The sequence below is a fragment of the Trachypithecus francoisi genome, unplaced genomic scaffold (assembly GCF_009764315.1).
Source record: "Trachypithecus francoisi isolate TF-2019V2 unplaced genomic scaffold, Tfra_2.0 Lachesis_group15, whole genome shotgun sequence".
Taxonomy (NCBI): domain Eukaryota; kingdom Metazoa; phylum Chordata; class Mammalia; order Primates; family Cercopithecidae; genus Trachypithecus; species Trachypithecus francoisi.
In genome coordinates, this window is record NW_022681460.1 from 51,588,552 (window position 1) to 51,616,273 (window position 27,722).

Below are 27,722 nucleotides of genomic sequence, written 5' to 3' on the forward strand. Positions count from 1 at the left end.
AGTCTAAAAGAACGTTTATGTGAAACACGAAACGTCATCTACCCAGGTAAATTGCTTGTCTTACCTGTTGTGGTTTTTTATTACTGTGTTGTAGGTATGTGACTGGTGTAAGCACATAAGACACACAAAAGAATACCTGGATTTTGGGGACGGGGAAAGAAGGCTTCAGTTCTGCAGTGCAAAATGTCTCAATCAATACAAAATGGACATTTTCTACAAAGAGACCCAGGCCAATCTTCCAGCTGGGCTATGCAGCACATTACACCCTCCCATGGAAAATAAAGCAGAAGGCACCGGGGTGCAGCTGCTCACTCCAGACTCTTGGAATATCCCGCTAACAGATGCTCGGAGGAAGGCCCCCTCCCCGGTGGCTACAGCTGGCCAAAGCCAGGGCCCTGGCCCGTCGGCGTCCACCACCGTCTCTCCATCTGACACTGCCAACTGCTCTGTCACTAAAATCCCCACGCCAGTGCCCAAGTCCATCCCCATCAGCGAGACTCCAAATATCCCTCCTGTCTCCGTCCAGCCACCTGCTAGCATCGGGCCTCCCCTTGGCGTCCCGCCTCGCAGCCCTCCCATGGTGATGACCAACCGCGGCCCAGTGCCGCTGCCCATCTTCATGGAGCAGCAGATCATGCAGCAGATACGCCCACCCTTCATCCGCGGGCCACCGCACCACGCCTCCAACCCCAACAGTCCCCTGTCCAACCCCATGCTTCCCGGTATCGGGCCCCCGCCCGGCGGCCCCAGGAACCTGGGCCCCACTTCCAGCCCCATGCACCGGCCCATGCTATCGCCCCACATCCACCCCCCGAGCACCCCCACCATGCCCGGGAACCCCCCAGGCCTGCTGCCCCCGCCGCCCCCGGGCGCCCCGCTGCCGAGTCTTCCCTTCCCGCCGGTGAGCATGATGCCAAATGGTCCGATGCCGGTACCCCAGATGATGAATTTCGGGTTGCCGTCACTCGCCCCGCTGGTGCCGCCCCCGACCCTGCTCGTGCCATACCCCGTGATCGTGCCCCTACCGGTGCCCATCCCCATCCCCATCCCTATCCCTCACGTCAACGACTCCAAGCCCCCCAACGGGTTCTCCAGCAACGGGGAGAACTTCATTCCGAGCGCCCCTGGCGACTCCGCGGCGGCGGGCGGCAAGCCAGGCGGACACTCCCTGTCCCCGCGGGACTCCAAGCAGGGCTCGTCCAAGTCTGCGGACTCGCCCCCTGGCTGCTCGGGCCAGGCCCTGAGCCTGGCACCCACGCCCGCGGAGCATGGCCGGAGCGAGGTGGTGGACCTGACGCGGCGAGCCGGCAGCCCCGCGGGCCCCCCGGGCGCGGGCGGCCAGCTCGGCTTCCCAGGCGTGCTGCAGGGCCCGCAGGACGGCGTCATCGACCTGACCGTGGGCCACCGGGCCCGGCTGCACAACGTGATCCACCGCGCGCTGCACGCGCACGTCAAGGCGGAGCGCGAGCCGGGCGCCGCGGAGCGCAGGACCTGCGGCGGCTGCAGGGACGGCCACTGCAGCCCGCCCGCCGCCGGCGACCCGGGCCCGGGCGCCCCGGCGGGCCCCGAGGCGGCTGCGGCCTGCAACGTCATCGTGAACGGCACGCGCGGCGCCACCGCCGAGGGCGCTAAGAGCGCGGAGCCGCCTCCCGAGCAGCCGCCACCGCCACCGCCGCCCGCGCCCCCCAAGAAGCTGCTGTCGCCTGAGGAGCCGGTGGTGAGCGAGCTAGAGTCGGTCAAGGAGAACAACTGTGCTTCCAACTGCCACCTGGACGGGGAGGCGGCCAAAAAGCTGATGGGCGAGGAGGCCCTGGCGGGGGGCGACAAGTCAGACCCGAACCTTAATAACCCCGCGGACGAGGACCATGCCTATGCTCTGCGGATGCTGCCCAAGACCGGCTGCGTGATCCAGCCTGTGCCAAAACCCGCGGAGAAGGCTGCTATGGCGCCGTGCATCATTTCCTCGCCCATGCTCAGCGCCGGGCCCGAGGACCTGGAGCCGCCGCTCAAAAGGAGGTGCCTCCGAATTAGAAATCAGAATAAGTAAAAGGTTTGTATGTCCGCCGGGCGCTCCTCCGCACCAGCCAGTGCACCTCCCTTACTTCTGACAAGGCAGAGGCGAGAGTTGTAATAATAGTCATGATTTTACCGTGTGTGTTTTATATTGCACCCGGTATGGTCACGCTATCAACATTCTGAGCCAGCAGCTCTGATGCTGAGTTGTTCAGTAGCATCATTCCCATTTTACAGCCGAGGAAACTGAGTCACAGCGTGTGAGTGCCAAGCCCCAGGTCACTTACTTGAGGGGAGAGCTCAGTCTCGAACCTGTCATGAAATACTCTCTCTGTTTAATTACACGTTTATTATCATGCTCATCTCCGTAAATCACCCTGTTGGAGAAGTGAAGGATAGGGGGAGGAAGAAGAGATTAACTTGGGACACCTAAATGTGCGATCATGAGGTTGCAGGGCAGTAGTGAAATGTCTAGTAAATCCATGAGCTGGGCCACCTCCTAAATAGAGTTGGTTGGCTCAGTGGCAGAATGTCACCAGCTTTTCTTGATAAGGACGGGATTCCATTTGTAAAGTGAGAATGCAGCCTAACTCTTACATGCATATGTCAACTGAACCCAGGCTGCTAAGTCCTATTTACCTGGCAGGGTGTCTTTCCTGTTCATGGGGTCTCCTTCCTGAAGTTTGGCACCAAGCAGCATTGACGCCTCAAGCGTCACTGACCAGCTTTGCTCTCTCCCCCTTTTGGGGCCCAGCGGCTCAGCTGATGAGTTGCTCACCTTTGTAGGTAATGGGAGGCTTCGATAGGGAAGAGGGTGGCATTGCTAAAGTGAGTGACACTGCACATCTCTGACCTCGTAGACTCCTGCTTAATGCCAAGTGAGCTGCTGAGAGTGAGTTAAAATGTTCAGCATTGGAAAGGGAAACTAACGTGTGCCTGTGACAGGCAGAGGTGGCCTCATTTGCTCCTCCTGCCAATGCTGGTGGAGTAGGCATCATCTGTATCTCACCAAGGAGGTAGATGAAGCTTAGAGACTGTGCCCAAAGCAGAGCTGGTACATGGGGAAGCAGTATTCAACTCAGGCCTGTTGGACACAGCCCAAGCTCTCTCCTCTATCCAAGTGGGTGTCAAACAGGCCAAAATTCAGTTGAGTTTATTAACTTCTTATGGAGAGGAAGAGGAGAGATGAGCATTTATCAAGCACCTAACTTGTACACTGCTCCTTCCAGGGACTGGGGAGATACAAAGGCAAATATGGTGGCGTGCCCCCATCTGGTGGGAGTGCAAACTGGAAGGAAGCGGGGCCAGGAGAGTGGATCTCATAAGATGAATAATTGCTCACATTTGTATTCAGGCTGTCTTCTAAGTGTTTTTCAGTAGTATTTATTTGGATCTGGATCCATAGGACAATTATTGTCTTCATTTTATTGATGAGGAAACCAAGACAGAGACATTAAAGTAACTTGCCCAAGATTTGACCAAATTAGCAGAGTTGAGATTCAAATCCAGGCTGTCTGACTCCAGAGCTGCATTTTTTTAAAAACCACTGTAAGAGAATAGGCTAATTCGTTTCTTTATTACTCTACATACTAAAATTGTTTTACCCACCTCAGTGGGTAAAACAACTCTCAGGTGTCGTAGGGGAAAGTTTCTTAAAAAAAACAAACAAAAACTGAGTCTACCTCCTAACTTCTCTAAGTGTTCAAACAGTTGAATTCTTGTTTCTGCAGCACCAACAAGCCTACATTACCAACCCATTACTCCACAGTGGGAAATACAAACGTGGAGCATATAGCACTTGCTGTGGTGTGTCCAGTCCATGGTTTCTAAGTTGGGCCTTTAGCATAGCCAGGAGATTGCTTGGGAAGCACAGACCAGAGCAAGGAGACTTGTAGGTTGTGGAAGAAAGGTTTCTCAGCCACCATCGTTTGAGGCTTCCTTTTCCTCTGATGGCTTTGCCAGTAGAGGAAGAATACTAAAAATGAGTTCACCATTCCTTCTTGATTTTACATCTACAAGTTCTGCTGCCTGAAGACAGATGGCCTCAGCCTTCTCACAGTCACCTCAATTGAAAATGCCCCTGATTTCTTCACGAGAGTAATTTAATCTGGTTGACAAAGCTGTGAGTAATGGGAAGGTGTGTGACAAAAAAAGTGACGGCCTTCAGAAAGTCAGAAAGCATTGGGAATTGTCAGTTTAAACACATTCTAATATCACTCATTCAGGTGAGGCTGAAAGAAGAATGGGAGGGTGAGAGATTTTACTATTATACCATCACTGGAGTGAGAAGAGACCAGGTCAAGAATAGTGACACTAACGTATGAGTAGCATGAGACCAAAAGAACATAAAAACATAAAATATACGATGGCTATTTGGATGATATATGTTTCTGAATAAAGAATCAGTCTTGTATGTGGACCAGAATCATTAAAAATATTAACCTGGCTCCAGCCAATTTCAGAAGATGTAGTGATGAAATTGCCCACTACCTCTTGAGACTGAAGAGTTCTTTCAATGATGGGTCCCCCAAGAAATTACAGCTTTTCTTTAAAATCAGAAATACTCAGGCTTTGTCAGCTATGAAAGGGTTACAAGGCAAGTGATTTAAGATGGGAGAAAAACCACCTCTCCTCCACTAAATCACATTTCCTCTTGCCCTCGGAAGTTCCGTGTCACCTCACAGCACAGTCTCAACCTACCATAACTTACTCACATTCGCTGGCCCTTCCTGGTTTATTTATTTATTATTTTTTGAGACGAGTCTCACTCTGTTGCCCAGGCTGGAGTGCAGTGGCGCGACCTTGGCTCACTGCAACCTCTGCTGCCCAAGTTCAAGTGATTCTCCTGCCTCAGCCTCCTGAGTAGCTGGGACTGTAGCCACACACCATGATGCCCAGCTAACCTTTGTATTTTTATTAGAGATGGGGTTTCGCCATGTTGCCAGGTTGGTCTCCAAATCCTGACCTCAAGTGATCCACCCACCTCGGCCTCCCAAAGTGCTGGGATTACAGGCGTGAGCCACCACACCCGGCCCCTTCCTGTTTTTTTGTGCACATGTGGTGCTGTTTTTCTTCTATGCCTTCAGAAACCCAGACCATTCATATGGTTGGGGAAACTGGAAATGTATCCACTAAATGAAGGACTGTATGACTTTTGTGCTCTGATGCTGAACACTGGTGACAAGTTAAAAGCTGAAGTGGAAAGCATTACAAACCAAAAGCGAAACTCAGGCTGAGATATGGTGGGTGAGGTGCAGGTGAGTGATTTCTCCATGTGCTTGTTGGTGATTCATTATATATTATTTCTCATATATATTCATTATATATTATATAGGATAATCTGTCAACTTCGGTCAGCATCTTCGTTCTTCTCCCTATGTCTGCCTTTTTCATATGGTAGTACTATTTTATTATTTTTATTTTATTTTATTTACTATTTTTTGAGACAGAGTCTTGCTCTGTTGCCCAGGCTGGAGTGCAGTGGTGTGATCTAGGCTCACTGCAACCTCTGCCTCCTGGGTTGAAGCAATTCTCCTGCCTCAGCCTCCAGAGTAGCTGGGATTACAGGCATGTGCCACCATGCCCAGCTGATTTTTTATATTTTTGGTAGAGATGGGGTTTCACTATGTTAGCTAGGCTGGTCCCAAACTCCTGACCTAAAGTGATCTGCCCACCTTGGTCTCCCAAAGTGCTGGGATTACAGGCATGAGCTGCCGCGCTCGGTCTGTATAGTACTGTTTTAAAAAATCATTTAAAATAGATCAAAAGCAGACCAAAGTATCTAGAAAATAGCAACCCAGGCAGCTACAGTTGTCTTCAAGGAAGTCTTATTTGCTAGTTCTTTGTAAATTACAGGGTTTTTTCCCCATTTGGAAATTATTCTTTTCCTGGTTACCTGCCTTTATGCATTCTTGTGTGTTGATATGATTACAAATTATTTCAGTGGGCAGCTATTTTCCCCAGATGCAGAACTAATTAAGTTTAGTTGAAGATTTTAAAAGGTTGTAAACTTCCTTTAATCTTCAACTTTTGAGACTCCAAATGCCAGTTCTGTAGCTTCTGTAAGCTGGAAAAAATATCCCCCCAAATAATAAGGAAAGCAATGTACAAACATTTTCCAAACTATTCTATCCACAAAGAATTCCATTTATAAATGGAATACTCCCTTCTTTGTCTTTGCCTAGGAGCTTGAGGGATAGCTGTTTGTATTTGTACATTTTCTGAATTTCTACAGTTTACACTTGTTTATGGTACATTGGGGAGTTCAGAGTAACCATTTGCAAATGTTTGAAGATATTCAAAAGAAAATATTCCCCCTCCTCAGTTTTCCAGGGAAATGACATAGACTCTTTAAGTAAAATAATCAATGGAAAAAATGTGTACGAGGAGTAACCCTTTCATCATCACTTTTTCCATTCTCAAGGAGCAACAGGTCCATACAGCTTTCCACCTTTGTGGCTCCCAAATTTCTAAGTTTCAAAAACCAGAAAGAAAATATGAGACCCCTTTTCCTGGTCCCAATTTCCTGATACTACTGCAGGCTCAGCAGGGGAGACTTGACTTCTTATTTTCTCAGGGAAAGCTGGAGGAGGCACCTGTAGTTTGGCTTTTGGAGTTTAGTTATTAGTCTGGTCATGGAGCCACAGTCCTAAAACAACTGTTCCAAGGCAAGGAGTTCGCTTCATTGGGGAAGCCAAAAGGGTGGAGGTCACAAGTAACTTTTTTGCCAATTTAGTTTCTCAAACTGAGAAGTTCAAGAGAGGAGGCTATCTGGGAGGATGTTGGGAAGTCAGTCCATACATTCAAAACAATACTATAGGTGCCTACTTTTAAAACAAGGAAAAGAAGGAAAACTGAGAGTGACAAGAGGAAATCAGTATGAATGGGATGTGCTCAGATTCTGTGTCAGACTTGCGCTATCTAATGGTCCAGGACTTGACTATTGGGAATGTTAATTGGTGACAATCCCTAAGTTAAGGGTTAGCTTGTCTGTTAGGATGCAGTTGGCACATATAGTTCTAGGTAGAGGTACTTCAAAGAGCCAGAAAGAAGACACCAGGTCTGTGCCATGGACACATGTGAGTGGGGAGGACCTGGGAGTGTGCTTCCTGTGATCATTTCAGACTTGTAGAGGAAAGTTTTCTGAAATAAATGGTGTCAAGATTGGCCTTAGACATGTTCCATTCAATGCTGCCGGGACCATGTTAACCCTTATAACCAGGGACTTGGAGGGAAGGTTTTAATGTACCGGCATCCAACTTTTAGATATGATGTCAATCAGGTTATGATGGAATATGAGATGTCATCTGTGACTGGATATTTATTACTTTCAGACATACCCATAACCTTCCATCTTCAGCAGGACTGGGACTAGAGTGAAGCAAAGGAAGTGCTTAGGGCAGAGACTTTGAGGAGGCACCCACTCAGGATCGTGCTAGTGCAGCAATGGTCCTGGCTCTGTCTCCAGATCCATATGGCAGCTCCCTAAAGCTGGTCTCCTGGCCCCCTGGACTCGTCCATGCAACTCTCCCTGAAATTTCATGGAAAGTTTTGTGTGCCTATGCACAGAGGCATTTTCATGGAAGAAGAGGTCCATAGATTTTGGCTCCAGAAAAAGTATGCTCTATATCTGAAGGATTATCTTACCTTGTTATGGAGCAATATCTGAGTTGAAATTTTCCTTGTTTCTCTGAGGAAGCCGAATTAGTGGAAAGTTTCTCTTAAAACTTAGAATACATTGTTCGGCAGTTTCTGCTGTGGACCTCATATTGCAGAATCAAAGTTGGAGCTACATCATGTAGCACTTGCCTCAGTAAGATTGCCTTAGTGACACATTGCAAGGGGTTATAGACTTTTCTTCAAGTTACCATTTCCCACAAGGGCCTGTGATGAAAGAAGAAAAGAGAAGCAAGAAAAGAAATAAGCTAGATACTTCCCCAGCACTTGGACTTTCAAAATTTATATGTTATAGGGAGACACTGTTCTTCTGTGGAAATATCTTCTACCCTGCCACTGAGGCCAAGAAAGCAAAATGGCCAGAGTCAGAGAGGTGGACAGGTCGGTGAACACCAGGGCATTGATGTGGCAGTGTCTGGGAGTGCTGCCCATGCTCCCTAGCTCCCCAGTTTGCCTCTTTACTTGGAGAGACTGCACTTGGAAAGAGAGATGCGTTCGGCCAGCTATTAACCAGCTGTGCCCAGGAGGGCACTGGAAATCAGCTCCCTGACTGGTTTCCAATGAGTCACTCCCTCACCGGCCTAAGCTGCTGCCTGTACACCATGTTCAATCATTTACACCTACCTTCATGCAGACAAGTGCTGCAGAGGGGCAGAGATGTCTGAGGACCAAAATACACTGCACCGTAGAACACTTACCTCATGTTGTGGAACACTGACCCCCACCCGAACGCCCCACCTTTTCCAGACTTTCCTGTCTAAGATATCGTGCCAAAGGGACAGGGGTGGCCATGCTGTTTTCTTTCACCATGTCCTACACATCTTATTTTGTATCCTTCAGTCGTCATTTTAAGTACATAGCACTTTCTATGTGGATGGATGTTAAGTCAATACATTCTGCATGTGTAACTTTTTCTTAGTGCCTCAAAGGGCATAAACGAAATTCATTCAGAGAAAGAAATAAATTAGCTTTAGAAAATAAACAGTTTAGCACTGGCATCGTTTAATAGGGTCCCATTCTCAAGGAAATGGGGTAAATGCCATTTCAGACACCAGCTCTAAATACTAACTGCAGAGAACTCTTCTCCAGATTTCTGGATTTCCACAGCACAGAAAAAAAAAAAAAAATAGGGTGGGATCAGGATTGGGAACATGAGACCATCAACAAGGAGGGGAAGTACACACACATGCGCGAAACTTATTTCAAGGGTCATCGAAAAGATTCTAGTGAAAATGACTGGAGCAAAAGCAAATGACAATAACAAAAACTTGGAATTATTCTCTAATGCTTTAAAATAGTCCCGAGTGTACTACATAGTTTTCAATTGGAAAACAGTCCAGTTACCTAACTTTGCCACTCCTTGAACTGAATTATGATCATAAGCAAAAAATGCTTGTGCAATTGTACTGTGTTGCCCAGATGTACAGCCCTGAGTAGAGAGATGGGGGCAGAGCAGATCTGGCTTTCCAGGTAGCCAAGGGGTCAGGGCTGGGGCAAATCAAAGCTTCCAGTGTTCCCAGCCTCATTCCCATCCAGATATTTGGCTGCACCAGCACTAGTTGTCTAGTCATTTTCCCCTCTGAACCTCTGGTTTGTTGTCTGTCTTTGGTATAGTAAGCTGTGTTTTGTTTTGGGTAGAAAGGGAAGTAAGAATGCAACTGATAGTATTTAAAGAACAAAAGGGAGAAATGTTTCATGGATTCATTTGATATGGAACATTGACCTAACATCCCCCCCCCCAAAAAAAAAACAACTAAAAAGTAGATCTTTCCCTCATTTGCATGGCTTATTTCCCCAGACGTGTTTTTGGTATTGAAAATGAATGGTATTCCCATACAACATGTGTCTCAATTTGTAATGATATCCTCCTTGCAGCTGGCTTAGTTCTGCAAGTGTTTCTAAAATGTTACTGTCTTAAATTTGAACAAACCTACAATAACAAATTATCTAGAAGCAAAGTGGCTAAACGGCATTTGGTGAGAGAAGGGGAAACCCTATATTTCATCCTTCAACTCTTGTTTTAGAAATTCAGACTGTAACATGATCTTTTTCTAAAGAAATCTACACACGCACACTTTAAAAATTGTGCAGATTGGGTGTTGTGGGAGCAAGAATGATCAGGTTTAAGTTTCTCTGCAAAGCTCTGCATCCCATCAACAAGCCCTTTTGATATTTTAAACCCATATTTAGAGTAATTTCAAGATATTTGGAGCACATGTGGTTAAATGTAAAACTTTGTCATTATAATGTGTTAGATGCTTATACTTTAAATATTTATAAGCTTTTTTTTTTTTTTTTTGAGACGGAGTTTCACTCTGTTGCCAGACTGGAGTGCAGTGGCGTGATCTCGGCTCACTGCAACCTCTGCCTCCTGGGTTCAAGCGATTCTCCTGCCTCAGCCTCCCAAGTGACTGGGACTATAGGCATGCGCCACCACGTCCAGCTAATTTTTTTGTATTTTTAGTAGAGGTGGTTTTTCACCATGTTGGCCAGGATGGTCTCCATCTCCTGACCTCATGATCCACCCGTCTAGGCCTCCCAAAGTGCTGGGATTACAGGTATGAGCCACCATGCCCGGCCTTTATAAGCAGCTTTTAAGTACTTTACCCAAAAGCTTTCTCCCACTAGAATACTATAATTGAGTGGTATCTGAGCATCATTATAGAAGATACAAGATGAAGTCACTGCAGCATGCATTCACATTCTTCTTGCTTTTCTGGTTTTAATTCAAATGTCATTTTTAGTAGAATCAGCTTATTTTATTATTTTTAAAATGTATTATAAAGTCATAAACAAGATTGGTTGTCTGTGATTTAAAACAAAGAAATTCCCCAGCACTCAAAGGTTAAAGTGTTCTAACTTGAACTGTATTGAGTCCCACGCATGAGCATGGTGGTTCACTCCTGTAATCCCAGCACTTTGAGAGGCCAAGGCGGGTGGATCAGACTTAGGTCAGGAGTTCGAGACCAGCCTGGCCAACATGGGGAAACCCTGTCTTTACTAAAAATACAAAAAATTAGCTGGACATGATGGGTGTAGCTGTAGTCCCAGCTACTCGGGAGGCTGAGGCATGAGAACAGCTTGAACCTGGGAGGCAGAGGTTGCAGTGAGCTGAATTCGTGCCACTGCACTCCAGCCTGGGCGACACAGTGAGACTCCATCTCAAAACAAAAAAAACAAACAAAAAACTTCCTGTTAGAGCGTTGGATCTCAATCTGTGTCCACATGAACTTAAAGTGTCATATTGTTCCTCTGAAATGTCTTAGGGACAATTTATTGGTGGTTGGATCGAATTCTTTACTATTTACCTTCAGCCATCTTGGAAGTTAAGACATAGGATCCTGTCTTTATCATAGGTAGCCTGTTTGTGCACTTAATATGAAAAAGAGGAGGGGGAAACCCTTTTTCCAAACACAGAATCCATTTAAGCTTTGGAGGTTATAAATTTCAAAGTGATCACAGGCCCCTGGGGCTCACACTCTTTTATGGCTGGCAAAATACAACTTTCTGGTAAGAACGGGGAAAAGAAGGCTTTAAAAGGCTCATAAACTTGCTTGGACATCTAATAGCTCTTACCAAACAGTATTCTCATGAGTTAAGTGTAAATGAGTCAGAAACATATAGATCAACTTTCTTTTAAAATACACATGGGTTTAAAAATTAAGGCCGAAGTGCTTGGCAAAATAAGTTTTGGTTTTATCCAAACCCAAATGTTGAAAAAATAGTTCTAAGATTTGCCAAACCAAAAATACATGCAGGTCTCTTCAATCCTCCCATTAAATAAGATGGCATCATAAACATGGGACTTAGTGGCTATTTTCATGATCCCCCAAGGTTTAGGCAACATGAACCTTAAATATTGATTGAAAGACTATGAAAAATTTTTGGTGGAAAAACATTATAACCCTGCAAATGAAGATGAGGGCCACTGGTTTAGGGTTTGAATCCTGATTTTGACAGCGCTTCTCACTGTCTGGTCAGGTGATCAACTTGTCCTTTGTCTTAGCTCTGGGTGTGTGTGTGTGGCCTATGCATAGCAATAATAATGTTTAAAATCCTATTTTGGATTTTATAAATCCTAAATTTATGCTTAATTCATATATTACAATCTGCAAAACTTAATAACTCCTCATCATATCCAAACAGAGGAAAGCAGTCCCCTTTTGCTGAGTCATAGTTCAGAGATAGTCTTCATTTATTTCCCTAGAGAGTAAAACATAGCCATTTTGCACTAACAGTATCTATTGCTGACTTTGCTCAGGTCTGTGTTATTAAAAGGAGAGAGAGAGGGAAAGAGAGAAAAGAAAAAAAAGTGGGGGAGGATGTGTGGCAGGAGTCTTTGACTTGATTTGAGGAACTAATAACCTACTGAGAGACAAACAACAACAACAAAAAGATAACCAAGGTCACTTTTACAAGCAACATGCAGAACCTGCAAACTGATTTGACACTGCAGACAGTAGACTTCAGCAAGAGCAGGGACGTGTCCAGTTCACTTATTGTTGTAACCAAGTGCCTGCACAGGGGCAGGAGGAATGAGCACACAAGTATTCAGTGATCATGTGAATGAAAGCGTCTCTGTAGAGGAACAGCTAATGAAGTTGCCTTGATGGAGTGCCTTCAGGTCAATGAATTCTGAATTCTGAACCTGAAGAGGGACGTGGGCTGGTGATCAGGGGTGGAGGAATGAGGGGTGAAGTAGCATGTTAAAGGGCACAGACACAGAAAAGAGCAAGCTGTGTTAGGGATGACCTTCCAGTTCACTTGGTTGGAACAAAGGACTTGACCACAGAGAGTGAGAAGCATGAGGCTGGAGGAGAGTGGGAAGGTGGTAGAACAGGAGGTTGGGGAATTTATTCTCAATACATTGGGCAACGTCACTGTGGCCTCAAGCACAAGAATGACAAGATGAAATCTGTGTTTGAGGAAAATTACTTGAGCAGCTGTTCATAGTCTGAAAGACTGGCATTGCTAAAGCTGATGGTTGCATTCTGATGGCAGGCTAATTGCCAACAGTTGATTCTAAACATTGTAGAACGTCATCGCTGGAGTGTGAGGGACATGTGCTGCCAGATCTATGGGTTAAGTTTGGAAAGCCATTGTCTCTGGACAGTGAGAAGAACTTTCTTTGTGCTGAGTGGGCCTAAGGAAATGTCACAGTGCCCAGTGGAAGGAAATCTCACAATCAACAGACGATTCCAGGGTCTAAAGAAAGAGGATGCTGGCTGGGCTCCAGATGGCCATGGAAACAGAGGCCCCACCCTTCTGACCAACCAGCAGCTCTGAGCCTTAAGCCAGCAGGGAAGGGCAGATGTGGGCTGCTGTTTCATGAGTGCACAGGCAGGCCCTGGCTCTTGGAACAGCGGACTTCACGGATGCGGAATGTGGAGATTGCACAGCGATGCCTAGACTGTCTGTCCTTGGACTGAAGGGCGGTAGAAAGGCTCAGGAGGCTTGTTCTATATTCCTTAGACACCTCTGGAGATTTTCTCAGAATCAGAATCAGAATCAGATCCTCCCATGGCCTGCAGCTACTTTTAAGAAAGTTTGATAACCTTTTTGGAGATGTCTTTTTCTCTTTTTTGACTTTCCAGGCTGTAAACCTTCAGAAGCTTCCACATGTGGTGCCAGTGGGCTCCTGGTGGTGAAGGAAGGTGGCAGTGTGATTTAGTGGAAAAGAACATCTGCTCTGGAGTTGGGCCAGCTTGGGTTCATATCTCAGCTGAGACACTTACCAGGTGAGGGAGAAAGGGACTTCACCTCTCTGAGCCTCAGTCTCTATGTCATGAGTACTAAGATTGCTGTAAGAGGTAAGGAAATGTATAAAGGGTGGCTCATCACAGATGCCCTAAAATGGCAGTTGCCATCCTGTTAGAAAGGTTTCATTGCCTAAGGAAAGAGCTTGGGACTGGAGTGAGACCTGCCTGGGTTTGAAAACTGGCTGTGTCACTTACCAGCTGTGAGGATTTGGACAAGTTTTATAACCTCTCTGGGCCTGCATTTTCTCATTAAATAATTATAATAGCTAATATTTATTGAGCACTTTCTACATGTAGGCAGTGTTTTAAATGCTACATACCAACAATGCATGAGACTTAGCATTATTAAGCCCATTTTGCAGATGAAGAGACTGAGACATGGAGAGGTTAAGTATGCCACCCAGAGTCATGTGGCCAGTAAATATAGGATTGCTGAGATATGACTGGCAGCCTGGTTCCAGAGTTTCCATGCAAAACCACTGTCCATGGCTTATGTATAAAAAATGAAGATAATAACTCCTACTTTGTGCAGTTATCAGCTCCAATGTAAATAACAAGTTAAAATGTCCGGGAGCTACCTGGCTCATAGTAGATGCTTATTACAAAAATTGTCATTTTTTGTAATTTCTGCAGCCCAGAACTTCTTCCCTTGAATGTGTAATGGAAAATAATGAAACACTTCCACGTTGTCAACCTCAGAGGTTAGGGAAACCATTCCAGAAATTCTCATAAAATCTCTGGTTCCACTTTTACAAGTCGAGACTGCAACAAAGTGAGCGAGTGCCCAAGGTCACAGGGTGGCGCAGCCAGGATTAGAACCCGAGTCCTCATCTGCCTTTCCTCTCGGTGGGACATGGGATCCGACCGCAGCTGCTTCAGTTACATGCCTTGTGCCAAGCACCAGAGTCATATTTTTGCCACCCACGGCATGGCTTCCTCACATCAGGAAGCCAATTCCAGAGAGAAAATAGGTTGTGCCTGAACATCTAGGGTTGAGGGGCTAAAGGGTTGCAGAAAAGCAGTTATTAACCACACTCTCCATCATTTTTGTTGTTGGGGGAGAATCAGTATTCTAGCACTTACGTTTTGCAATGGCATTTCTACTAAGATGAAGCTTTCTCCCTCCCTCTCTCTGCTAATAGGCTGGTCATAAAGAATGAATCAAGTGTGGAGAAGACTGCTTTCCCAGACCTCATCTAAATCCTAAAATCTGCTGTTGACCCACAGGTCAAAGCTACTTGCCACATGAAGCTGCTTTTATCTCTGTATTCTTTCTCTTTCACCTAGAATGCCTCTGTTCATATAACATAGAGAACTAACGCACGTAATCTTAACACAGTAAACATCTGGGTTTTTTGTCACAGGCATAATTTTTGGAAGGCCGCAGTCTTGAGAGTCAATGTGGTAGAAATCAGAACAGGACAGGGACCCTGGCCTTTCTACTGACCCCTTGAATGAATCTGAGTCTCTGAATTCATCTAGGACGTGGCATCTCCCACTTTAACAGGGACACAGTGACACCTGCTTCTGTAGTCACAGTGGGGAGAGGGGAGCAGAGCTGTGGGCCAGGAGCCTGCTTAGTTCCATGAACTGACATCAGCTAGTTCGTGTGTTGGATGAGACTTGATGAAAATGTGCTTTTTTTTTTTTCTTACGAAATAAGAAGTTGAGAGTTCTTTTTTTCAGAGTTCTTGTTTGCAAAGGCAGGGTGTTAGGCCATGTATGTCTCTAAGGCACCATAGAGCTCTGACATTGTGACACTACCCCCCTCCACCCTACTGTCAGGGCAAAGAAGGGGGGAGACGGAACATAGACTAGGGGTCAGCACTCCCAGTGGGAGGGGGAGACTGGACTTTGGGGTTCTAGAAGCTGGACTTACATCCACCTTTTCTTATTTCTAGCAACCCTTCCTGGCAAAGTTCTTCATCTGTAAAATGGAGATAGTAATAAATATTTCAGTAGCATTGCTGTTTGCTTCCAAGTGAAATAAGTATATAAAAATGCCTGATGCTGTATTTGGCATAAATTAGGTGTGCAATAAAATGTGACTCCTAGCCTGGGCACAGTGGCTCATCCCTGTAATCTCAGGACTTTGGAAGACTGAGGTAGGAGGATCATGAGCCCAGGAGTTTGAGACCCCATTTCTACAAAAAATTTAAAAATTAGCTGGGCGTTGTGGTGCATGCCTGTAGAACCAGCTACTCAGGAGGCTGAGGCCCAGGAGTTTGATGCTGCAGTGAGCTATGATCATGCAGCTGCCCTCCAGCCTGGGTGACAGAGCAAGACCCTGCCCGCCCCCACTACCAAAAAAAAAAAAAAAGTCAGGAGCCATGGCTCATGCCTGTAATCCCAGCACTTTGCAAGGCCTAGAGGCCAAGGCGGGAGGATCACTTGAGCCCAAGAATTTGAGACCAGTCTGGGCAACTCAGGGAGACTCCATTTCTACAAAAAATTAGAAAAATTTAGCCAGACTTGGTGGTGCATGCCTGTGGTCCCAGCTACTTGGGAGGCTGAGATTACTTGAGCCCAAGAGGTTGAGGCTGCAGTGAGCCATGATGGCACCACTGCACTCCAACCTGGGTGACAGAGCAAGACCCTGTCTCAAAAAATAAAAAAAAAAAAGGAAAGAAAGAAAAAAAGAAAACTCCTTTCATTGAAGACGTAAACCACAATAGGAAGTACTTAGTTCTGAAAGCCAGGGCATAGGACCTAGGCTCCTGTTCAAAATTTCCTGCAGAACATTAGCTCTATCATGTAATTCTTCTTTATTCTATTTTTCTTTTTTGGGGAGTGAACAGAGCCATCTGCTATAGTGTGTTTGTTAAAAAAAAGAAAGAAAAAAGAAAAGTACACTGTTAGTCATGAATCCCTCCATGGTTTTGGAAGAGGGCCTGCCAGAGACCAGGTCATTTGGTTTGCTTAAACTTGCAGGTTCCAAAAAGAACTTAAAGAGAATCCATTGTCCAGGGTGAAGATAAGGACTCACTTAAGTGAATGAACAAGAGGGGGCTTCATAGTTCTGGGTTTTTTGCCCCTCAGAAACTTTTAGAGGTCAGCAAGAAATAGCAATGACCGCTTGTAAGAAAAAACAGACCGTTGTCTCCTAACCCATGGAACCAGCAAAGGAAAACAACATTTTCATTTGTAAAACAAAGACTTAAAGATAGAGTTATCCCAGGAGGGAGTCTTATATGGTTGTAATTTTTACTGATTAATAAGTAAAATAAGGGATATAGCTAAAGGAAAAAGTTATTTAAAAATTAAAGAAATCCCAGCACTTTGGGAGGCCGAGACGGGCGGATCACGAGGTCAGGAGATCGAGACCATCCTGGCGAACACGGTGAAACCCCGTCTCTACTAAAAAATACAAAAAACTAGCCGGGCGAGGTAGCGGGCGCCTGTAGTCCCAGCTACTCGGGAGGCTGAGGCAGGAGAATGGCGTAAACCCGGGAGGCGGAGCTTGCAGTGAGCTGAGATCCGGCCACTGCACTCCAGCCTGGGCGACAGAGCGAGACTCCGCCTCAAAAAAAAAAAAAAAAAAAAAAAAATTAAAGAAAACAAGGCCTTATAATTGGTTAATTTTAATTTTAATTTTAGTACTCAGGAACCTTAGCTTCACAGAGTCATAGGGTGAGTAGCATCACGGTGATGAAGCTGAAATTCAGACCAGAGCCTAACACTGAGCTAAGATGAAACTCACCCTTGGCTCCCATACCCTCTCCTTACCACGAGCTACAGACTCGAAAGGAGAAGGAATGTTTTTCAGTTGCAGGCATATCTCACTTTATCATGCTTCACTTTATTGTGCTTCACAAATATTGCCTTTGTACAGGTGGAAGGTTTGTGGCAACCCTGTCAAGTCAATGCCATTTTTCCAACAGCATGTTCTCACTTTATGTCTCTGTGTCACATTTTGGTAATTCTCACAATGTTTCAAACATTTTCATCATCATATCTGCTATGGTAATTTGTGACCAGTTATCTTTGATGTTACTATTGTCATTGTTTTGGGACACCATGAACTGTACCCATGTAAGAGGTGAACTTAGTCAATAAACATTGGGTATGTTCTGACTGCTCCACCAACTGGCTGTTCCCCCATCTTTCTCCTTCTCCTTGGGCCTCCCTATTTCCTGAGATACAAGATTGAAACTAGTCCAGTTAGTAACCCTATAATGGCCTCTAAATGTTTAAGTGAAAGGAGGAGACGCATGTCTCTCATTTTGAATCAAAAGCGAGAAATGATTAAACTTAGTGAGGAAGGCATATTGAAAGCCAAGACAGGCCAAAAGCTAGGCTTCTTGTGCCAATCAAGTTGTGAATGCAAGGAAAAAGTTCTTGAAGGAAACTAAAATTGGTACTCCATGGCTAGGCATAATGGCTCAAACCTGTAATAATCCCAGCACTTTGGGAGGCTGAGGCTAATGCATCGCTTGAGCCCAGGAGTTCAAGATCAGCCTGGGAAACATGGCAAAACCCTGTCTCTACAAAAAATATGAAAAATCAGCTGGGTGTGATGGTGCACACCTGTAGTCCCAATTGTTCAGGAGGCTGAGGTGGGAGGAACACCTGAGCCCGGGAAGTTGAGGCTGCCGTGAGCTGTGATCATGCCACTGTACTCCAGCCTGAGTGAGTGAGATATTGTCTCTAAATAATAAAGTGCTACTCCAGTGAACACACAAATGATAAGAAAGCAAAACAGCCTTATTGCTGATATAGGGAAAATTTGAGTGGTCTGGATGGAAGATCAAACTGACCACAATATTTCCTTAATCCAAAACTTAATCCAGAGCAAGGCCCTAACTCTCTTCATCAGTGAAGGCTGAGAGAGGGGAGGAAGTTGCAGAAAAAGATTTTCAAGCTAGCAGAAGTTGGTTCATGAACTTAAAAGAAAGAAGCTGTCTCCATAACATCAAAATGCAAGGAGAAGCAGCAAGTGCTGACGTAGAAGCTGTAGCAAACTACTCAGAAGATCTAGCTAAGATCATTGATGAAGGTGACTACACTAGACAACAGATTTTCAATATAGATAAAACAGCTTTATATTGAAAGAAGATGCCAACTAGGACTTTCGTAGATAGAGAGGAGTCAATGCCTGACTTGAAGCTTCAAAGGACAGGCTGACTCTCTTGGTAGGGGCTAATGCTGCCGGTGACCTTAAGTGGAAGCCAGTGTTCACTTACCGTTCTGAAAATCCTAGGGCCTTTAAGAATTATGCTAAATCTACTCTGCTTGAGCTCTATCAGTGGAACAACGAAGCCTGGGTGACAGCACATCTGTTGATACCATGGTTTACTGAATATTTTAAACCCACTGTTGAGACCCACTGCTCAGGAAAAAATAATCCTTTCAAAACATTACTGCTTATTGACAATATACTTGGTCATCCAAGAGCTCTGATGGAGCGGTACAAAGAAATTAATTGTTTTCATGCCTGCTAACACAACATTCATTCTGCAGCCCATGGATCAAGGAGGAATTTTGACTTCCAAGTGTTATCATTTAAGAGATATACTTCATAAGGCCCTAGCTGCCATTGATAGTGATGCCTCTAACAGATTTGGGCAAAAGTACATTGAAAATCTTCTGGAAAAGATTCGCTCTTCTAGATGCCATTAAGAACATTTGTGATTCACAAAGAAGAGGTCAATATATCAACATTAACAGGAGTTTGGAAGGAGTTGATTCCAACACTCATGGATGACTTTGAAGGTTCAAGATTTCAGTGGAGGAAGTAACTGCAGATATGATGGAAATAGCAAGAGAATTACAAGGGGAACCTAAATATGTGGCTGAATTGCTGCAATCTTATGATCAAACTTGAACAGATGAGGAGTTGCTTCTTATGAATGAACAAAGAAATTGGCTTCTAGAGAGAGAATCTGCTCCTGGTAAAGATGCTGTGAACAATGTTAAATTACAACAAAGGATTTAGAATATTCCATAAACTTAGTTGATAAAACAGCAGCAGGGATTGACTACAGTTTTGAAAGAGTTCTATTGTGGGTAAAATGTTATCAAAGAGCATAGCATGACACAGAGAAATCCTTTGTGAAAGGAAGAATCAACCAATGTGGCAAACTTTAATGTTGTCTTATTTTAAGAAATTGCCACAGCCACCCTAGCCTTTGGCAATCACCACCCTGCTTAGTCAGCAGCCATCAGTATCAAGGCAAGACTCTCCACCACTACAAAGGTTATGGTTCGCTGAAGGCTCAGATGATTGATAGCATTTTTTTTTTACAAAGTATTTTAAATTAAGAAATGTGCATTGTTTTTTAGACATAATGCTACTGCACGTTTAATAGACTACCGTATAGTATAACATAACTTTTATGTGCACTGGGAAACCCCAAAAAATGCATGTGACTTGCTTTATTGCGATACTCACTTTATTGCAGTGGTCTAGAACCAAACCTGCAGTATCTCCCACCTTATGCCTGTGTCTTCATCAGCTAATGAACTGTAAGAAAAGAGATGCCATCCTCTTCAAAAATGAAAGCAATTTGTATCCTGCTAAAAGCCATTTAAAAACTCTTCATGAAGCAATGGTTGATGGAGGAGAGAAGGAATCATGTTTTGGCAAAAACCTTCCTTCCTGGGATGGGTTTCGTGTGGGGACCACTATCTGGCATCGCGCTCAGAGTTTATCAGCTGGTGCAGGCGGCTCTGTTCATTGACCGCAGGGCTCTACCCTTGTGAGTGTACCAGAATAGCTGCGGCTACCTGAGAGCAATCCAGTCCTCAGGGACTCGTTATTGTCCCAGATAAACAGCGTTGCCGCAGCCAGCACTAATGGCTGTATTTAACTGTGATAAGTGATGGGCAGACGTGCCCGAGTGAGTGGATCTCTGCTAGGTCCTGGGTAATTGGACAAAGGCAAGCTGGCTGGCAGCAGGCATTTCTTGCACATCACAGAATTGATGCCACAGGGTTTTAGACTCCTGGGGATAAATATGACAGACATGGGGAGCTTGCCTTCTAAATGAGGAAGACAGGACAGACCTACTGGATTCTGATTATGCTAATTACAAAAGTATTTGAGGAAGGAAATAATACAAGTTTAGAAAATGGGTTAGATTAATAGAGGCAGGCTTCCTGATAGAGGTGGAATCTGCCACCACAAAAGGGCTAGTTTGGAAATGTTGGGATGTAGAATAAGACAGACATTTTTCTTTGGACACACATTTACTTTTGGGAATGGTTGCCTGGAAGTTTTATGAAATGCTGCAAGTGTAAGTTTTAGGCTATAAAGGTCAAAGAAGTAAAGGTGAGAGTGGCCATATTTTGACAGTTTCAACATTGAGAGAATGTATTAGGCACAGTTTTGCTCTCTATAGTTCTCTGGAAAATTTTGTGTTATAAAGGAAGATGAGTATCTAGATCACATTCTTGGCCATGCTTCCCTGATGAAACAGAAAAGTGACTCACCAGGTGGACAGAGAGTCTCTCAATGCATTTGGTGTGCAGTTACAATTCCATGAAGAGAAATATTTCATTCCTCTGGCCAAAAGGGGCAGGCAGGCCTGGAATTCTGAAGATAGCTGGTCATACATGCCCGGTGGAGACCATGCCTTGTGGTGCCAGCGTGTATGTATGGTACATCCATAGTACATGTATGATACATATATGGCATAAGAAATGGGCTTATTTGTACAATTGTGTGTGTCTGATGCTCCATGTAGCAGGGGTGGATTATCCTGCCTTCAGACAAATGCCCAATTCAGAGGAAAACCCAAGTGTGAGGCACAAGTATGGCCACTTCCCCAGAATCCCCTGCTTTAAGGGGTATTCCACAAACCTCTGCCATAGGGGTGTGTGTGTGTGTGTGTGTGTGTGTGCTGAGAGAAGGAGACCCTTTCTGAAATTTTGGAGTTCAGGGTCCGAAGTTCATGGGCTTCCTTATATACTGGTAACAGATTAAAATCCAGTTGTTCAAGTTTATAATTCTACATATTTGATACTGGCTTTTGTTGAAAGATTCCACAATCTCAGCATATGAGAAATGGGAGACTTAATACTAACGCTCACCCAGGCCCCCACTGCACAGAGGAAGAAGAATCGAGGCTCTGAGGGAGGGTGGCTGGGGACACAGTGGAAGAATCGAGGGTCTGAAGAAGGGTGGCTGAGGAACATGGAGGAGGAATCAGGGCTCTGAGGGAGGGTGGCTGAGGAACATGAAGGAGGAATCGAGGCTCTGAGGGAGGGTGGCTGAGGAACATGGAGGAGGAATCAGGGCTCTGAGGGAGGGTGGCTGAGGAACATGAAGGAGGAATCGAGGCTCTGAGGGAGGGTGGCTGAAGAACATGGAGAAGGAATCAGGGCTCTGAGGGAGGGTGGCTGAGGAACATGAAGGAGGAATCGAGGCTCTGAGGGAGGGTGGCTGAAGAACATGGAGAAGGAATCAGGGCTCTGAGGGAGGGTGGCTGAGGAACATGGAGGAGGAATCAGGGCTCTGAGGGAGGGTGGCTGAGGAACATAGAAGAATCGAGGCTCTCAGGGAGGTTGCCTGAGGAACATGGATGAGAAATCGAGGCTCTGAGGGAGGGTGGCTGAGGAACATAGTAGAAGAATCGAGGCTCTGGGGGAGGGTGGCTGAGGAGCATGGATGAGAAATCGAGGCTCTGAGGGAGGGTGGCTGAGGAACATAGTAGAAGAATCGAGGCTCTGGGGGAGGGTGACTAAGGAACATGGAGGAGGAATCGAGGCTCTGAGGGAGGGTGGCTGAGGAACACAGCAGAAGAATTGAGGCTCTGGGGGAGGGTGGCTGAGGAACAGGTCCGAGGTCACACAGCCAGTTAGAGGCATTTGGACTATAACTTGGGTCTCTGTTTCACTTACTGTAGTAATTTCCCCTTTGCACAGATGAAGACATTTAGACATGGAGGACAGTGTTTTTGTAAGATCTTCTGCTTGGCAAGGGCAAAATCGAACCAGCTCCAGACTCTGGAACTTCCTGCCATGATCACTTTCTAAAAATCCCAAGCTTGTTTCCTCCCCACTCTGTTAGATTTCATACCTTGCATACCAAGAAATATCAGAAAAGTGAAGCCCAGCTTGGTTCTTCGTTTTCATCGATTCCAGAGTCTTTTCCTGTGTCACCAACAAGGGGGCTGCCCTGAACCAGCCAGAGCCAGAAGGACAAATGAGGGTGCCTTCAATACCACCCCTCCTCAAATGTTATCAGCAGAGAGGGACTTGTACTGCCACCATCTGGCCTTTGTAGGTGTCCCAGACACGGCAAGTATGTGGTGAGAGGGAAGGAAACAGCACAAATTGTCTACTTTACCATTCTCTTAAAATAAGCTTCGTGTGAGCAAGCTTTTCAGAGCAGCAGGACTAGGGCTGCGAAAAATAGAGTGTGGTGCAGCTGCACCCTTTAGAACTTTGGGGGAAAACACATATTATTTACCAGACAATAATAGATACCAGAGAATAATAATGATTATTATAGTGTTTGGGATGGCAAATGCTGTAGTTAAGGTTCCAGAATGGCTCCTATTATAAATCCCGTTTTCCCGAGTCTCTTGTGAAAGCCTGGAAATTTTCTTTAAGTAGGCTGATGCTGTCCATGTTTGGTCTTTGTCCAAAGGTGATTTAAATATAAAGAAATTTACTGGAGAAATATTCCTTTTTTAAAATAGTGATTGCATTAAAGAAAAAAACTACATTATTTAAAAAAGCAGTTGCAGCATTCTTAAGTAAGCAATTCAAAATGGTGGTGTTTCCCAGTTACTGGAGGAAAATGTTAACCACTCTCCCTTCTCCCTTTTAAAGAAAGACTTTGGAGGCCCCTCTCACTACAAGATTCAGTCACTCTTGGTTCCAGGCCCAGAGGTGGGGATGGCTTCCCTCCCTCCACAGCAACTTCCAGGCTGTGCTTGCTAAATGCAAAAGAATTGTCCCCAGAAGAAGTGACCCCGGTGTCTTTGGATCCACTTGTCATCTCTGCAGCTCCTCAATTTTTTGTGGTCTCACATTTGATGGTGGATCTTGGTGCTTTTGTTTTTGTATCCCTTCTCTCCATTGTCACTTATTTGAAAGAAAGAGAGAGAGAGAGAGAGACAGAGAGAAAGACAGACAGTCAAATATGAACTCTTTATTCAGAAATAAATATCCACATTTCCAAATCTGACCGTGCCAAATGAAAAGGTTTCCATGGCCTTGTAATTCCACCCCCATTACATATTTGTGGTGTTTTGCATTTTCACTTTGGTTATTTAATATACATATTAAGTACACACAGATCTGGTGATTTAATGTGATTGGGGGAACTCAGGCATTTCCTGTCGTGCACAGTGAAACTTTCAAACCTTGTTTTTGGCTGCTGCTGATTATTGTTGCCATTAACACCAGGATTTGGATAGCAGGGTTCAAAGCACAAGCTTCCACTTAGTCCTCCCAATGGGCATTTGACCTCCTCTTGCTCTTGCTAAATTCGTGTTACAAACACTCCAAGCAAGCTTCCAGGTCGCTTTGTGGCTCCATTTCTTCACTATAAAATGAGGAATGGGTACTGTATTATCTCTGGGGTCCCTTCAAGTCCTACATTCTATCACCTCTCTGGAGTTATTTGCTCATTGTTCTAAGAATAATCTCAACAGTTGTAAAGATGTTTACAAGTCCTCTGTCACCACCTCACCTTAGCCAAATTTTACCCATTCACATTTCTGATGGCCTCATTTATTGGCAGGAAGAAAAGGTGCTGTTTTGGGGCATGGCAGAAGAGAGCCGCCTGACCCACTCACGTGATCAAAGTGTGTCGAGCGCCCACAGCGGGCCAGACTCTGAGCTAGGAGTTGGGTGTAGAGACACGAGCAAAACGGACAAACCCCTGACCTCTGGTTCTTTACCGTGCATTGGCTGACTTCTAAGTGGCTGCTCCCGGGAGTGACTGAGTGGCCTCAGGAAGCTGTATTTCAAACCAAGCGACTGGCAGCAAATGAAAGAAGCCTGCAGGGATAAAGAGGCAGAGCCTCATGTCTCGGTGAATGTTGGGATGAGCCTTCCCCAGAAACTAACTTTCCTGGTGGAAAATCCTGTTCAGAGCCTCTGCCCTGGGACCCCAAGGCTCTTGGTTGGTTTATTTTCTTCCAGTCCAGTGCTACTGTTTGTTTTGGATGTGAAGACATGTGAATGGCTCACCTTTTACAGGCAAGACCCACACACGGAGAAAAGCAGGCATTTCTTCCAGCTTAGTTGCCTTTGTGGGAAACTTCTGAAGATAGGTAGATGTGTCCATGGTAATTTTCCACTTGCCAAAAAGTGAATCTATTGGCCCTCTTTTCAGCAAATACCAGAGCTGAGACATAGGGTTACAGGCGTGAGCTCTGGAGCTCCAGGGTCCCCCGTGACCTTGCCTGGCTTTGGAGTGACCTTGGGTGACTCAAAAGGCCTCCTGCTAGGGCTGGGCACAGTGGTTCACGCCTGTAATCCCAGCACTTTGGGAGCCCAAGGTGGGTGGATCACTTGAGGCTGGGAGTTCAAGACTAGGCCTGGCCAACATGGTGAAATCCTGGTCTCTACTAAAAATACAAAAATTAGCTGGGCATGGTGGTGCATACCTGTAATCCCAGCTACTTGGGAGGCTGAGGCAGGAGAATCCCTTGAAACTGGGAGGCAGAGATTGCAGTGAGCCAGTTGCGCCACTGCACTCCAGCTTGGGCAACAGAGCGAGACCCTGTCTCAAAAAAAAAAAAAAAGAAAAGAAAAGAAAAAAGCCTCCTGCTGGTTAAGCATGCAGTCATGTGGAGGGGGAAGGGTTGCTGGGTTGCAAAGGATGCTGTGGTCTTTGGGTGAGGGCGTGGTACACCCTGCTCATTATGGTATTCCAAAAAACGACTTGAGTTTCATTTCCTCACACAAAGCTGGCAGGGCTGACCTGAGCAGACCGTGAATGAAACTCCTGTTGAAATCACGCTGTGCTGCAGCGGTTCTGGGGCTCATCCTAGGTCTGCCCTGGTGGCTGGAGAGTGCGCTGCTGTCTGATTCATGCCTGGGTTCTCCCCAGCTGGGCGGAGGGAGGGGATCGGTCCAGTGGATTCTGACAGGCCCTTCTGCTCTTTTTCCAGGAATGCTCACTCACAGGGTACGCTCACGGAGAGAGGGCGCAGAGCAAACCATGTCACGCCATCCAATGACACCAGCTGGTCAGCTCACCACCCCCTCTGGCTCAAACTCAAGCAAATAAAGCCGCTTCCTGTCATTAAGCATCTCAGAGGAAGCAGCCCTCCCTCGATGGCCTCTAGCCCAGAGAAGCCCGCGCGTCTTGGACCCACCAAGCAGGCCCAGCCTTCCTGCTGCCACCATCTCTGCTTCTCCCCAGAGGAACTTAGGGATTTCACTCCTGGCTTTTAAAAAAAATGAAATACCAACAAGCCACAAGGACCAATGTAGGTATTCTCCCCGCCCCGTCTTCAAGGCTCAGCGGCTGAGGCTGGAAGATGATATGGATTGGAACACAAAAAATCTTTTTTTAATCTTTTTAAAAACTGCTGTGGTTTTGCTGCTACACTAAGAATTGTGATTTGCATTGTACGGTTTTGGACCTATACTGTTCACGTTTTGATGGCGGAGAGGGGTGGTCCTGGAGGCCCAACGCTTCAGAGTCATCTCTGTCCTGCCCGGGATGCACTTTTAAATGAAGAGTTAGAATATTTTATTGGCTAATATACTTTTCTTGTTATTTTTACAAAGGCCACCTTTATCCTTTTTGATGCCATATTTTCAGTGTTACACTTTTATGGCTTTTAATTTTCGATTTGACAGATGTAAGAAGCAGCATGAATAGTTTATACTGTGGTTTTTCAGAGACTGAATGCCAAGAGAACTCGGTAAATGTTTATTCTTCTCAGCTTTCTCTTTAAATTCCCCTAAATAGCACCCCATTTGGGAACAGAGCAAGAGTGTTGAACTGAAGACCAAAATGCCCTCAAGGTGTAAAATAATCTGAGGAGGAATATTTGCTGGGCGTCAGGAAAGACTCGGATGAAATTTCAACCCTGATGGTTTTCGGTGATCCAGGAAGTCAGTGAGACAATCTCTCTATACGCAGAGCCCTTTCATGATAATTAGAATGGTATGGACAAACCAATGAAAACAAGAGGGAAAGTGAGAAAGATCACCCATGATTCTGTTTCACTGTTTGCTTTCTCCTGTCATGGTTAAGAGAAATGTGCAATTCAATCCTCAATCAGTGGGTGGAGGATAACAGGGTAGATTCACTTGTGTGCACTTGTACAGTTGTAGCTGCGAGTCCAGAAGTCCTCTAGAGCATGTGTACTGGCACTGAGTTGGTGAGACAGTTGTGGAGTATCCCATTCTGATGAGTACAGAAAAACAAAAGAAAAAAGAAAAAAAAAGAAAAGAAGAGAAAAAATTAAGAAAAAAATCAAAAAAGGAAGAAAACTAAAAAAAAAAAAAAAAAATCAAATCACCTTGTGATTCAGTGTATCTGTTTACTAACTCAAATAAAGCAATTGTTCCCTCTGGAGGGGTCCAGGTTCCCCTGCCCCACAAGACCGTGGAGCCTCAGCAGGAGGGGTGGCGAGTCGCGGGTGGGCAGGGCCAGGACGGTGTGGCACCAGCCTTGAAGCGCCACGGCCCGAGGATGCGGTGTACATACTGTATTTCTAGATTCTCCTTTGTACAGAGTCACTTCACAAGTCAAGCTACTGTTTTACAGGTGCTCCTTATTTATTAGAGCTGTGAGAGCTTGGGGGACACACCTGGCGAGCAAGCTCGCTTTTTAAAAATGAAATTTGGGGGCAGGGGAAGGGGAGGTGGGAGGGAGGGGAAGCGAGCAAGCCTGGGGAGAGATTTATAAAAGTAAACGAAAGAAAAACTTCCAGCAACAAATTAAAAAATAATAACAAATAAACCCCAGCACAAAACCCACCCAGGCAGGAAGAAGCCGTCCCTCCTCTGGGGCCGTATTTTTCTGCTGGGTCACAACATTCTCCTCTCCCTGACTGGTGTCAGATTCATCAAACAAAAAATAAATCTCAAAGAAAAAAAAATGCACTTACATGTGCTTATTTGGCTTTTCTCATTATTATGACTACTGTTGTTATTTTATTTTATTTTTGTTACAGAGGTGTTCATTTTTCTCCCCCTGGGAAACATTTTAAAAAATAGAACTAAGGAGTTTTAAAAGATGGTAAGCTACAGGGATAGCACTGTCTCTTCCTGACCTGCTAGACCACGCTTGTCTGCAGACAAGAGCACACTCCATCCGCTCCAGGACCTGCTTCCCAACCATGCCCATCGCTGACC

The 27,722-nt window shown here is 45.4% G+C and overlaps 1 protein-coding gene across 3 annotated transcripts in view; it reads left to right on the forward strand.

Moving 5' to 3' along the window:
* SOBP (sine oculis binding protein homolog) overlaps positions 1-27,484 on the forward strand; it is a 173,102-nt gene extending 145,618 nt beyond the window's left edge. For 2 of the 3 annotated variants that reach the window (XM_033234759.1, XM_033234762.1), the window contains 2 exons: positions 95-2,050; positions 25,520-27,484. In XM_033234759.1, coding sequence (XP_033090650.1) covers positions 95-2,047 — 1,953 coding nt within the window. In that variant the 3' untranslated portion in view covers positions 2,048-2,050; positions 25,520-27,484. Of the gene's footprint in view, positions 1-94; positions 2,051-24,141; positions 24,391-25,519 lie in introns of those variants that run through there. The other variant, XM_033234760.1, reaches the window with a different exon arrangement.
* The last annotated feature ends 238 nt before the right edge of the window (positions 27,485-27,722 follow it).